The sequence below is a fragment of the Pteropus alecto genome, unplaced genomic scaffold (genome assembly GCF_000325575.1).
Source record: "Pteropus alecto unplaced genomic scaffold, ASM32557v1 scaffold5, whole genome shotgun sequence".
Lineage (NCBI taxonomy): Eukaryota > Metazoa > Chordata > Mammalia > Chiroptera > Pteropodidae > Pteropus > Pteropus alecto.
In genome coordinates, this window is record NW_006441953.1 from 6,687,028 (window position 1) to 6,701,370 (window position 14,343).

Below are 14,343 nucleotides of genomic sequence, written 5' to 3' on the forward strand. Positions count from 1 at the left end.
GGTTTATTGAGACATCTTAGACATGAATGTGATTTTAGAGGCTGCAGAACTTGTCTCCATCCTGCCCCACTCAAATCTTTGGAAGCATTCTGCCTTTCATGTTCTAGCCTTAACATAACTGTCATTAGGTAGACATATGGAGAATTACTTTGGTTTAATGGCTGCCTTCCTCACTGGACATGAGTTCTGTGAGGGTGTGGTCATTGTCTTCACTGGTCTCTGACGGATACCTGCAGTGGATGCTTACCTGCCAAAGTACCACAAGAGTGCAAAAGAAAAGATCCAACAATGTATGTCGTCTGTGGAAGCGAGCTTCAATTTTTATCATATTACTTTATAAAAATGTTCTTATTGAATATTTTACTAAAGGATCTTAATTCTCAGAGCTATTTAGAAACATTCATTAATGGCTACACTTATTAATCTTATTTTGCTACTACTGGCCTAGAATAGTGATTGGTTAAAATGAATTTCTGATGCTCATGTCACAAGGCTGGAGTGAAGCTTACTTAATCTATCTGTCTTCAACTTTCCTATCACAAAACTATCTCTTTCCAACAGATGTGTTTGGGGGAGTGAAAGACAATACTCTAAAGTCAGTATATCTCAAAGCACCTCGTATTTTCTGTCCATTCCACAGAGAGTAGCACAAAATACAAGCTGGCTATTTTGAGGAATGTGTTCATGTTTTCTCTAGTAGCATGCTCATAAATAAATGGTTACATTTTGGAGAGAAGAGAGACTTACCATGGGGCCTGGTGGGCCATGGGGACCTGGAGGGCCTGGTGGGCCGATGATCTGTATGTCCAAAAAATAAACATGGATTAGGTTACTTCGTTTAGATAAGGCAGTTTGGCTTGAATCTTCTGCTGGGGTTCTGCTAAGGCCATTAATAGTTGCAGAAAAAGAAGGATACTGGAAGAAGTGGTGTGTTTGATTCTCTAGGTATAGAAATTCTTTCATGAGAACAAAAAAAAAAACCTTTAAAAAATACAGTTGTTTTATAAAATCCAGATTAAATCAAAAGTACATTAAAAGAAAAGGAAGCAACTGATTATTAAGAAACGTTATAATGCCACAACCACTATTAAACTCTCAAATATTTCACTAAGCAACAACAGGGCTCTGAAGAAAATAAGAACATATGCTCTATATTCACAAAACTCTACCCGCAAGCATTGTGGGAAAACCATTGATTTTCTCCCCAGGATTAGACAGTCCTTTGAAAAACTGCTTCTAACTGAGACCTCTGAGATATTTTTTCTCTCATTGTACAAGGCCAACAGATATTTCTTTTACAGTTTGACAAACCAAGAGGTTCATGGTCTTTCCACTGCTGATAAGCCATCTGACACAGGTTGAACTAGATGAATAATAGGCCCATTTCTGAGTTTTTCAGGAACCGTGGAAAATCAGCCCTCGTGAACTTACAGAAGGGCCCTGAGGACCTGGCAATCCGGAGTCTCCTTTTTCCCCCTTCATCCCGTTGGCACCCTACAAATAACCATTAAGAGAGTTGAGCTGGACAAGTTATTTCTGAAGCGTAAGAAACAGCTGAATTTTCTCCTCAAACCCACCATCCTCTTGAGATTTTTAAAAAAATTTTTTAATTAAAAAAAAAAAGGATTTATCCCCTTGTATTTCAGCCTCAAACAGCAAGCTATCCCAAATCCCTAGAATTGTGGGTGATATATGAAATTAAACATAAAGTAAACACAAACTAAGTTAGGCTTGACTGGTTAAACTTCTGAATACACCAGGTTATAAATGTTATATTCTTTATGGTGGTGCTCACTTTAAAAGGCAGAGGCAAGTCTTCTAATGACGTTGTCACTGATATTTATTTATGCACTTCCTAGTTTTAAAAAAGATTATGGGCTTTAAGGTTGTCTACATTTTTATCCTACATTTTTATACAATTTTCCTACCCAATTCTCAGTAAAAATTATGGGGGAAAACCATAAAAATACCATCCCATACTATCATATATATAAAGAGAACACTTTTCAGAGTAATTTGTTTTTTAGTTGTTTTACATTTTTTGGTTTCTTTTTTATTATAGTTTATTTTTAAATGATCAGTTATCACCATCTTATGCAGACTAAATTAAAGTGACTGATTTTATTTTACTACCTTCTAGTGAAAATAATTCAGAAAAATAAGATTTATTTGATAACTCATTTGTTTAGATACTTTAAAATTTGTTTTACAGACCCAGTTGTAGTAATTAACCAATAATACCTCAACTATTTAAAAACAAAAATATTATATGAACCATTATATGAGACTGCATCTAATAATATAACTTTTTTCGATTATTTATCTTAATATGAGCACATCATACAAAGTACAAACATACCGGTAATCCAGGTAATCCGATTCCTCCTTTTTCACCTGGCACACCTGGGTCCCCCACATCTCCCTTTGAGCCTTTGAGTCCCTACAAATAATATGGTTTGCATGTAAGAATCGTTTGGACCCTTGATTGTCATTTCCTAGGGAAAATAGAATTCCAGATCGATTTTGTCAAAGGGTGGGTGCTATGTGGAGATGATCCTGATTTTCATTTTTAGGTAGAGTTATTTCTTATTTCAGTCTTCTACATTGAACCAATACCATTTCTTTGTACAATAGAAGGAATTTAATTCTATCACTTAGGCCATTTAAATATGAAGAACATGAATTTAGGTGTTGACATCATTGTTACCATATTTTTACCTGGCAGCTAATTCTATATCACCAGTCCTAAAAACAATTTAATGGATTTAATTTTCAACAGTACAATACACTTTGAACCAAGACCTGATATAATAACAAAAGTTCAAATAAATTTCTCTCATCTCATGTTGTTATGCATGTCAAATTATTTATAATGACGAATAAGGGGAAAAGTAATATATAACCAGATTTTAAAATTCTGATGTAATCTGATTGATATAGCAATCATCTGAAGTCTTTTTTAAAGACGTTTATTTAATGTGGCATCATGTAATTTCAACATATAACTCTGATGTTAAAATAATTCATCTCTTAAACTTAATTTCCTTATCTAGTACTATCTCCTGAGGAGTATATTTCACTAACTGTATCAAAAATCCCCTTGATTTCTTATTATTTACTTGATTTTAGCCATTTCTTGGTAAATAATGGAAGCAGAGTAAATATCAAATAGCTTGAAACTAACCCTGTGATTTGATTCTAAATTTTGAATACTGGCCAGATTCTTTTTGGCTTATGGGCTAAATTCAGCCCAGAACTTGTTTTTGCACAGGCTGAATGTTTTTAAAAAATTTTAAGGCTGTTAAAAAAAAAAGGACATGCAACAGAGACTGTATGCGACCTGCAAAGCCTAAAACATTTACTATCTGGCTCTTTATAGAAAAAGTTTGCCAACCTCTGTTTTAGGGGAAACACTTGGAGAAAGTGCCATATTCTGCAAATCTGCAAATGTCCTGCTTGTTTCTGTCTTTTCTAATCATCTAGAAAATTAGGTGTAATCTTTATTTGGGAAAAGAAAACATTGTCGAAATAACACATATAAGCAATGTCTAATTTTGCAGAAACTATGGTCATTGTTTTTCACCTTGAATTATATGTATCACTGACAAAAATTAGGCTATTCTTACTAAATTGGTAATGATTTTTCTTTGTATTTTTCTGATACAAAGGTATCACTTGTAGATTGATAAGGAGTATTAAGACAAAACTAAAGCATCATATAGCTTGTACATTTCTGCAGAAAAAAAAAAACTGTCTAATTTAAGACCAATTGCTTTTTAGAGTTAATGTAGTCTCCAGAACAGATGGTGAAAAAAAAGAGAGGATATCATATATCAACACTCATACCTTTTTGGCTTCAAACCTATAATAAAAGTAGTAATCAATAATGATGCTTTAAATGACAGCATATATCTCTGAAAATTACCTGCTCTCCATCAACTCCTGGGATTCCTGGAGATCCTGGCTCTCCCTGTTAAGATAAAAATTGATGCTTCTTTCCATTTATCATTGGTAGCAAACTAAATAAATATGTTGCTGGTTGGTAACAGTACAATTTGACTTTCAACAAATGCATTATAACCCAAGAATACTTTATTACATCATACCACATACCTAAACTGAAATAACGTTTTCCTGAATATTATGTAGAACAATACTTATATGTAGCTAAGATCCAGCATTTTTATTTTTTCCTCATGTGAGATGTAGGCTTAAAAAAAAAAAACGGTGAAAGAAAACTAATAGAGATCATTTGATGACTGATCATGTCTTATAGCAGTAACCTATATGCCTCAGTTAGCTAATTTTTTTCTCCTTAAAAAATATGTATGATTTCTCTTATTTTCCAATTTGAGAAAAAAGCAAAAACATGACAGTTATCTTAAGAAAGAATAAAATGCAAAGCCCCATAAGTTCACTATTTTTTAACTGGCACTGTTCGAACTGTGGACACAAATTCATAATGATTGTGAATGTGCTACTTCCAGTTAAGCCTTGCTGAAGGATATAATAAATGAGGTACTATCTTAATCCATATAAAATTACTTTTGGATCAGTTCTATTTCCTATAGTATGCTAGGAATGAACTAAATTTACTATTTATATTATGATTTATTAGAACCCTTGACAAACACAAAATACATAGATTTATTTTTTCTTAACTAAAGATATTCTAAAAAAAATAAAGATGTTTCATTAAAAAACAAACTTAAACAATGTGCTAGAGATTTAGCCAAAAAACAAATGTCCAGTTGTCTTTCAGTTGGAAAGGTATTGAACAAATTCTTTGAAAGGCAAGATTTTTATATCAATGAAATCATATATTTGGATCCCATTTTAAATATCCCTGGTTTCCATATTGTGGATATTTTGTAAAAACAGCTCTTCTGAGGGTAAGTGGCCTGCCTCACAGACAGATTTCCAAGGGAGCTGACTTGAGGCTGTATTTTTCTAGAAAGTTTTGTTTGGTGATGTTATAAACCACAAGGTTGAAATGGCTAGAGCTCTTTTCCCTGCTAAAAACTTTAAGAGCTATTGGCCACAGCATGAAATTTGAGCTTTTCAATGTCTAAGAAGGCATGATAAAGAAAGAAAGAAGAGAGAGAGAGAGAGAGAGAGAGAGAGAGAGAGAGAGAGAGAGAGAGAGAGAGAGAGAGAGAGAGAGAGAGAGAGAGAGAGAGAGAGAGAGAGAGAGAGAGAGAGAGAGAGAGAGAGAGAGAGAGAGAGAGAGAGAGAGAGAGAGAGAGAGAGAGAGAGAGAGAGAGAGAGAGAGAGAGAGAGAGAGAGAGAGAGAGAAAGAAAGAAAGAAAGAAAGAAAAGCAAGGAAAAGAAAAGAAAAGGCCTTATTCCAGGTTTCCTGTTCTTGGTGTTAGCAGCAAAGTTTATTTTGCCACAAACAAGCCTGCCGAGGCTGGATGCAACTGGCTAAGTCTTAGTTTCATTCAGTCTGAATATTTGTCAGCACTCCAGATCCAATAATGATTGCTTTGCTAAACTTTTACTTTCGAAATGTGACCATGAGTGTTTTAAAGAAAAACATAATTCACGAATTATTCATTTATCCTTCACCCATCGAAAGTAGTTTGTAGTTATCCGATGAGTAAGAAGTCAATCTTTGTTCGAAAAAGGAAGGAGAAATGCTAACTGAATAGGTCCCCATTCAATCTGAGGCTGTGAGTCCTAGGCGAGAATGAGTTTTATATTTGACTCAGGCTGTATTTGCTGGCTCTTAGTCATAGCACATCTCACCTCAATAATCCTAACCTTCTCAAGGAGAGATCATGGAAAGCATAAAGGACTGTATCGACTAACCTAAGATCTCAATTATAAGACCATTATAAGGTGTGAGGGGTGGGGCAGAGTGACCGCATAGAGGGAAGGGCGGCAGGAAGTATGGTGAATCGCCTGCCCTGACCCCACTCGTCTAAACATTCACTTGGCCAATTTCCCCATTTTTTGGTTTCAGCTTGAAGTCATTCTTGACTCCCAAGGCCGAGGTGGCCTTTCCATTTTCATCTTAATCAAAGCACTTATTCTATTTATAAATAATTATGCCTTGACTTGCCTATCTCCCTGCCCAGGCTGTAAGTCCCTTGTTGAAGCCCTTTACTATACCTCAGTATCTTCACTAGATATTAATGCTTATCACAGAGTAGAGGCTCAAAAATTACTTATTGTATAATTGAATTAACAAATGAATAGCAACTGGCTTATACAAGAGGAATGTAGGTTTTAATGATATAGCCTTCTTGGCTATGGAGTCCTTTTTGCTCCTTTGGGTCAAGGAATGGGTGTCCCTTTTGGGCTTCTGTAGGCCTTTCAGCTTGAAAGAAGAATAAAGTCCTAGAAGTTGTTGAGGTTTGCAGGGAATGAAGTACATCTTTAGCACTGGGGACAATTCTGGTCCTGGAGACTTAGTCAAGTGAGAAGATGAAACAAGGAACTCAGACCTTGGTTGACTCTACACAGGAAAAAGCAATCTGCACATTTCCTTCTAGATTGTCTACTCCAGCTCACCAAGATATTCAAGAATAAAAATCCAAGCCCACTTGCTTACCAGGAATAAAAACTGTGTATGACTAGAGCGTTTTGTGTTATATCTCTTAGGAACCAGAATGTGGTAGAGAAATAGAGAGTTAAAAATTCCAAAGCTTACACTGTTATACAGGAAATCTGTTTGAAATTAAGGTCTATGTTCAAATATATCTCACATAGGCAAGGACCTCAGTAATATTCCACTTTATGTTCCTTTTTATAGAAAAATAACCATTTCTATATGCTAGTTTTAAGTATCTTGAAAGAGTACAAAAGTGTGTGTGTGTGTGTGTGAGTGTGACAGACTTAGCAAATAAACTGCCTTAAGAGGCCTAAACAAAAGAGGCCTAGACAAAAGATGGCTTTCTAAACTACTTGAATCGCCTACAAAAATCCAATGATGAAAGTCATGTTTCAACACATATAGCTCAGTTCTGAAAAGCCAGAGTAACTGGCTATGTGTTAATTGATCAAATGTGCTTATATGACTAAGCTTTAGAGGGCAAAAGCTAAGACCACCAACAAATTTTAGATATAATCAAGTAATTCTAGGTTTTATACAAACTGTTCACAGTTGGTATGTTTCATTAGATAAGATTTAAATGGCAGAATGTCTGAATGTATATAATAGCAAGATGTGCTATAAAAAATGACTTGAAAATTATTCCTAAAATTGTCATTTGTGAATGCATCATGCTAGAGCTTCTCTTGTTCTCTTTATTACAAAAGAATGAGAGGGAAGGATCTTTTTTAGTATCCAAGTAAATTTTTCTTCAGTCTTCCTCTATTTAAATATTTTTCTTTTTTCATACACATTTAGTGTTTCTTTACATTTATAATTTATGTAAAATTTGTTTTTCCCTTGTTTAATATTGTTTTTCTAAATGTTCCCTTTCTAAATTTAATGTCATTCTCATTAGCCCAAACCTCATTTTCTATTCTTAGCTCTTTAAGCAAGATTGCTGATCTCAGCTTCACTGGTATTTCATAAGACTGATTTTCAAAGACACATTTATTTAATATGGGATTCTCTACATTATATGTGGTAAATGGAAATGAGTAAAATGAAGAATAACCTTTGGCCCTTGTAGTCCTTGAGGTCCTGGTGGTCCAGGGGGACCCTAAATCCAGAAAAGACAAAGTTATAAAAAGTAACCAAGTGTATGTATTAAATTTTATGCTTTAAGTACACTATACATCTTCCTAATTTCTATCATAATCAAATATCCCCCAATATTGATTTGCAACGAGGAAAAATTTCACTAGTTACAGAATTATAAAAACTACGTGCTTACATGAAAAAAAAATCAACAAACATGTAGGCCAAAATAATACCGAAGATACTTTTGGGTTGATTTGTAAGACAATGTAATATTGCTGCTTTGTCCCACATTCATCTTTTGGGGTTGAATTAGCTTACTAATATTATCTGTGTTTCTAGACACATTTCTCCCCTCCCCACCAAAAGACTTTGATTTCCAAACACTAAAGAACAAAGATATATTATTAAGATAAGACTAAAGACTTGCAAGAAAAATACTTCTTTTTTTTTTTTTTTGGCTTTTTCACGAAGTAAAAATAATTCATCTGGGGCAAATATTGTAAAAGGTTATTAGTATAAGAAAACAAAGCTAAATAACAGATAAAACCAATTGCTACATTAGTACCATTATGAGCAGCATGCATCAACACCAAATACAAAGTCACAAACTACAGAAATCATGCAATAGGAGTTACCGTAACAGTTAAGGTGGTAATCCTCTGTTGGGAAAATGTATTGATAAAGACAGAGTTACCTATTTTGTGTGCCAAAGTACAATAACACATTTCTGAAATCACCAACTTTTTAAATATGTCTTGGCAAGACCGATGTCTTATAAGGAATTAATAAGATACTGAGAGCATATTATCCTATCTTCAAAGGAATATGATATGTTGTAAAGATTCTTTTAAAATTACTTTTAGAATTTCATTTTAACAATCTATGGATAAAGAAAAAATAAAATGTCAAAATTTTAATTTATCTGATTAAAAAAATTATGTAGTGAAATAATATATACACTAGAGGTTTGTCAGTGTAACTGTGACCTGAGAAACTTCATCATTCATAAGCGCTCTATTCAATTAGAGAAAACAGAACTATCTTATTTATAAGTGACAATTTTTTTTCTCTTTTAGTCTGAACCTCATCTGTTGCACTATAATAATCTTGTGTGTGTGGGGATGGGTGGGTGCATACCATGCTCAAAGATAAGAGCTGACACGAGATTCATCTAGTTTCTTAATATAAAGTGCTAGAGTACTGTAACAAAATACATTCTCTCAAAGTATAAATCTCCAAAATACTCGATCTCTAATCCATGAATTGTTTTTGTATTACTTTCCAGTCTAAGTCTTATCTTACACTTTATGCAATCATTCTCCATTAGGGACTCCGGTCACAGAGAAACATCATCCAATTACTGTGAATACTGGTTTAACACCATCTCTTTGTTTTCCACTACTCTATTTCCATTTCCAATCTGGGTTGTTGTTGCCATTTTTTATTATTGTTGTTGTAAAAAATAATCTTAACGTTATCTATCTTATTTCAAACACTTAATTGAGTCTCTAGTGACATGATGCTATTATTCCTTAAAAAAACAATACATTTATTTATGCATGTGTACAAATGGTTCAACTTTGTACTCTATGATAAAATCAGTTATAGTCATTACAGCTTCAGAAAAAACTTAATAGGAGAAAATCAACCAGTGCTTCTCAGATAAAGGCAAATTGACCACAAACTGGGGCAAGGCTATAAAAAAATCAAAACCCAGATTTTTATATCATCATGTCTGTGTAACATAAGACACTACTTTATTCTTATGGGATTCACCTAAAGCAAGAGTTGGATTTATGGTTATGAGAAAGCTACTTTTTTGTTCCTATAGGCAAATTAGTCATTTTTTAAAGGCTGTTAGAAAATTATAGAGTAGAAATAATTTCTTTATCATTGCCTTCCAATTACATATTACAATTTTAACTAGAAAGCAGAATCATAAAACCTTAGAAAGGGAAGGAAATTTAAAATGTGAACCCTCAGAGGTTTTCCAATGTGAGCCATATATGATTCATTTTCCACCTAAACACAAAACTAGTTTATTTTTTTTAAAAATTTAAAGATAACAACGTTTTATAATGAGGTGCATATGCATTTAAATGATCTTGTTAAATAATTATATTTGTGAGACCTAAAAATTATACAGGGCAGGTTCCATCCAGTTAATAGAAGAACAAATGACAGAAAACTAAGCTAATTTCTCAAAAACAGAGTTTTTACTACTATCCTAAATCACTAGTGTGCAGACACACAGAGAAGTCCTAAGATTATTTGCTTACCTTGGACTTCTTGATTCTGGTTCCTCTAAGTTAAAGCTACATAGACTCGACAGGATTCTCACTTGAAGTTCAGAAATGATTTGAAAACCAGAATTCTTGGTAGTGATGAAGAAAGGCATGCCAGTCTCTAGGGAGGCATGGTGTGAAATGGGAGGCATGAGCTAGAGAGACTGTAAACTGGGTGAAGGCTGGCGGGCTGCTTCGTGATTTATTCCCTGAGATGCTTATGTGAGTCTCTTTAGAATTAAAGGTTATTTTCTTTCATTTCTCATAAAGATGCAAGCTTAAAATCACCCATGATTTACACTAGGGAACAGGTTTAGTTTAAATGGTGGTGAGGAATTTTAAAAGCTTGAGCTAGGAAATGGATGTTATTGATAGTTGTGGAAATGTAACCACCTTAAATAAAAGTCAAAATAAATGGCTTATGGCAAATGTTCATGTAAATAATAATTTTCAATACAGGCAACAGTAAAATCTTATATTTCTAATGTGATATTTTCATAACTGTAATATACTCTTATTTATCTGATTGTCAGTTTTTTTTAGAGGAGGCAATAGTAAAATGAAATCAGCAAAACTGTGAAAATCCATCACTGGTTAGAGAATTAGGAAAATAAATATCTACAACTTCTCGATCTGATGGCTATTTAATTTAGTTCACTTTATTAGGGATTCTTAATCCACTAGAGTACTATACTAGGAAAACAAATAGTTTTGAAGTAAAAAACAAAACAAAACTATAAGCTATTTACTAGTGCAACACATAATTGTCCTAACAAGCCCATAAGAAGAGAAAACCTTTAGGCTGAGATATAAACCATGAATTAGTTGATTATGATGGATATTAACTTGTTTACAGTCATATAGAATTCAAGGTGAAAAAAAGAAAATGAGCACAAATTTCTTTCATACCAAGACGCAGGTGTCAGAATTTTAATAAAGTACAGTGTGTTTAGCAGAGTGTTCAGGAGCTCCTGAGAAATAATCCTAACCATAGTATTAGATTTATAGGCTCTTAGAAAAAAATCTATTCCAAAAACATCTTCATTTTACAAATAAGATCAATGAAGTATAGATACGTTAAGTGACTTCCCCAAAATGACTTAGCTAGTTAGTAGCAAAAGGGAAATCAAAACAGAGATTTCAGTTTTAGGCTAAGGGTAGCTTGCTCCATGCCAGGTCCTATTCATGGACAGGATGCTTTAAAAGGACTCTCATAATTTTGCAGAAAATAGCCAATAATTGGAGTAGTTTTTGGAAGGTAAGAGAATGGATACCTCTTAAAGATGGAGTAGCATTATGGCGACATTGCAAGCAGTTTAAGGGAAATTTACAACATTGCTAATAAATTAAGTTTAAAAAGTGTGTCCCTATATTTTAAAAGTAAGAACTCTGAAAACATAGTAGGTACACCTAAATGTCTTGTTCTGTTCCTTTATACATTCCATTATCAACTTTTGGGAAAAGGGAACAACTTAGAAAACTGATTCTAGAACTTCACAATAGCCCAGCAGCTACTACTACTTGTGTGTATCCACTTGGACTGAGGACACCAATTCAAGCTTTTGACTGAACATTCTGCCCCAGTAGCATTTCTCCAAGCAGTAAGCATGCTTCTCTTTGCATTTTCCAGAAGAAAAAGAATGAAAAGAACAGAAAAGTAGGTTGAGCTGAAGACAGATTCTGTAAAAACTATTTAATGCTTTACTAGTTAAAAATGGTAGTTGTAGCAAAGGACCCATAGAAATATAAGTCGCCCATAATTAGAGAATATTAGTGAAGTCATGAGGACGGAAAATAACAAGCAAACAAGTGAATAATAGTAAATATTTAAAACAACTGATTTGGCTTTCGAGCAAACAAATAGACTGTACATATGAGCTACGTATATTTCATTCATTCAACCAAGAGCAGTTTATTTACTATTTACATCCAGACCTGTGTCTGGCATGTTGGGGAATACAGAGTAAGCATAAGACATGTTTCCTATCACCAAGTAAATTGTGGTCTGGTAAGTGGCAAGAGTGAAATAAATTATTCGATTTGAGAAAAATTAAATGTTAAACCACTGGGGCCTGATTGCTGATGTTTAAAAGAATTAAGAGGAGGAACTCACCTGAGTGGTGGCAGTGGATCGTTGGAGAAGATTTAGATGGATAAAAGAAAGAAAAATGGGATGAACCAGGCAAAAAGAGGGGGATTTTTATGGATATGATAAATATGATCACTTTGGGGGAAAATGTGTGCTGTGGAGAAATAGAAAATTCTGTACAGGAAAGGCAGGATTATAGAGCCTTGAAAGTCAGACAGAGAAGTCTGAGCTTGATAGAGTAGGTGAGAGGGTCCATTTAAGTTTCTTAAGGGATTGAAGCCATCAAAATAGTGATAATTAGTAAAATATAATAAACATTTAAATATAAAAATAAAATATAACAAATATTTAAATATAAAAATAGAAGGGCAGGGAAGCACTAGGGCAGAGGAATCGGCTGAGGACTTATTGCAGTGTTAGATCTGAGAGAAACACCATGTGGACCTCGCTGGGATGGATAGAATGGGAGCAACCTCAAAAGACACTTTAAAAAAGGAAACAGGAGCATCTGGTGAAATATAATGAATGAAGGAGGAAGAATAGTTTAAAAATAACTCTCAAGTTTCTATCACAAGAAAATCAAAGACTTATTATGGTAGCATTAACAGAATATAGATTGTTAAGAAAGGGAAACATTTGCTGGTGGCAAAGGTAACCAGTTTAATTGTGTGTATTCGTGGAAACTGATAAAGCAATGGTGCATCCATAGTGGAAATATTCCTAGACAACTGGGGGTATCTGCAAGTCAGACCTGGCAACGAAAGATTTGGAAGCAGCTATAACATGGTAGAACGAGGAGTCATTGTACCAAGAAAAGAACAGAGATTTGAGGATACCAAAAATTAGGGACTGGACGAAAAAACTGGAAATACTAAAATAGGGTGGATCCATCAGCAAAGAACATTGGAAGAGTAAAGGATCCGAGACACCAGACAGAAAAAGTTTCAAAAGGAAGGCAGTTTAGTATAAACGTTATGGAAATGTCAAGGGTGATAAGTACAACGGGCTTGACATAGAAGTTATTATTGACCTTTACAAGGTAAGTTACAGAAGAATGATGATACAGGTTAGAATACAGGAGTCTAAGCACGAAAAGGGTGAATAGGAAGCAAAGGTGATGGAGACAAGGCAAACAGTCTATGGTTTTTACTTAATGGAAGAAAAAGAATTGAATAGTAGCAGTAATAAACAACAACAACAACAACAACAACAAAAAACACTTAAAGAGGATCTATCATATGTCAGGCATTTAGCCATTGCTCAAAACAACCCTGTGAAGTAGTTATTATGATTGTCCTCATTGTACAAACGAGAAAACTGAAGCACAGAGAAATATATAACTTGCCCTAGGTCATGCACTTAGCAAGCAAGAGAGCTGAGATATGAACTCAGGCAGCTTCAACTCCAGAGCCATAAGGTTCTTTACTGCTTTGCTAGGCTCATTTTTCATGCAAAGAGACCAAGACTGGTGAAATTAACACAAGGTTTAAACCAGGTAAGATTTAAGCAGATCTGAAGGTAGAAGGGAAAAAGAAGATAGGAAGATTGAAAAATGCTAGGAAGTAAAGAGGATAAACTGGGGCAGAAAGAAGGGGATGGGTTCAGTAGAGGGAGAGCGTGTACTTTGAGCAGTGGAGCCCTCTGGGATCTAAGGCGTGTGGAAGCTGATATTTACACACATTACATGGTGCTCATCAGTGTCACTGTCGTTTGCAGTTACTTGCCTGCAAGGCTTCATGGAGGTTGCCATTATAGTCTATAATCTCCGTGGCTCCTTGATCCCCCTTTTGACCAGGTGGGCCCTATGAAAAAAAACAAACAAAAGAATATCATGGAGGTTGGGCTAGGAATATAGAGGGGATGATGGCCAAAAAAACCAAAAAAAAACAACAACAAAAAAACAGAAATAGCAATGTGCAACTCCCTTTGATCATCAATTCCTGACTAAGGCACAACTTCACCCTAGAATACGTAATAATGTTTGAATTTTGTCCTTATTTCAAAGGAGGCAAACCATTTCTAATTTCTTCTGGTATGTTAAAGATATGAAATCTGAAAAAAAGAGAGATATAATTTAATCTCTGAAACTTTTTTTAAGTTTATTAGGGTAACATTGGTTAATACAATTATATAATTTTCAGGTGTACATTATAATTTGACATCTGTATATTCTATTGTGTGATTACCACCCAGAGTCCAGTTTCCTTCAGCTACTATATATTTGATCCCTTTTACCCACTTCACCCACCACCAACCCCGCTATATTTGACCCCCTTAACCCCGTCTATTTCTTCCCTCCTCCTCTACCCCTACCCTCTGGTAACCACTAGTCC

At 34.4% G+C, this 14,343-nt stretch overlaps 1 protein-coding gene across 2 annotated transcripts in view; it reads right to left on the bottom strand.

Annotated features, from left to right (window-relative positions):
- COL25A1 (collagen type XXV alpha 1 chain) overlaps window positions 1-14,343 on the bottom strand; it is a 404,747-nt gene that overhangs the window by 25,127 nt on the left and 365,277 nt on the right. Inside the window, exons 23-29 of one of the 2 annotated variants that reach the window (XM_006918911.1) lie at window positions 13,735-13,812; window positions 8,272-8,295; window positions 7,611-7,655; window positions 3,926-3,970; window positions 2,360-2,440; window positions 1,432-1,494; window positions 748-798 (exon numbers count right to left, since the gene is read on the bottom strand). In XM_006918911.1, coding sequence (XP_006918973.1) covers window positions 748-798; window positions 1,432-1,494; window positions 2,360-2,440; window positions 3,926-3,970; window positions 7,611-7,655; window positions 8,272-8,295; window positions 13,735-13,812 — 387 coding nt within the window. The remainder of the gene's footprint in view (window positions 1-747; window positions 799-1,431; window positions 1,495-2,359; window positions 2,441-3,925; window positions 3,971-7,610; window positions 7,656-8,271; window positions 8,296-13,734; window positions 13,813-14,343) is intronic. The other variant, XM_015594880.1, reaches the window with a different exon arrangement.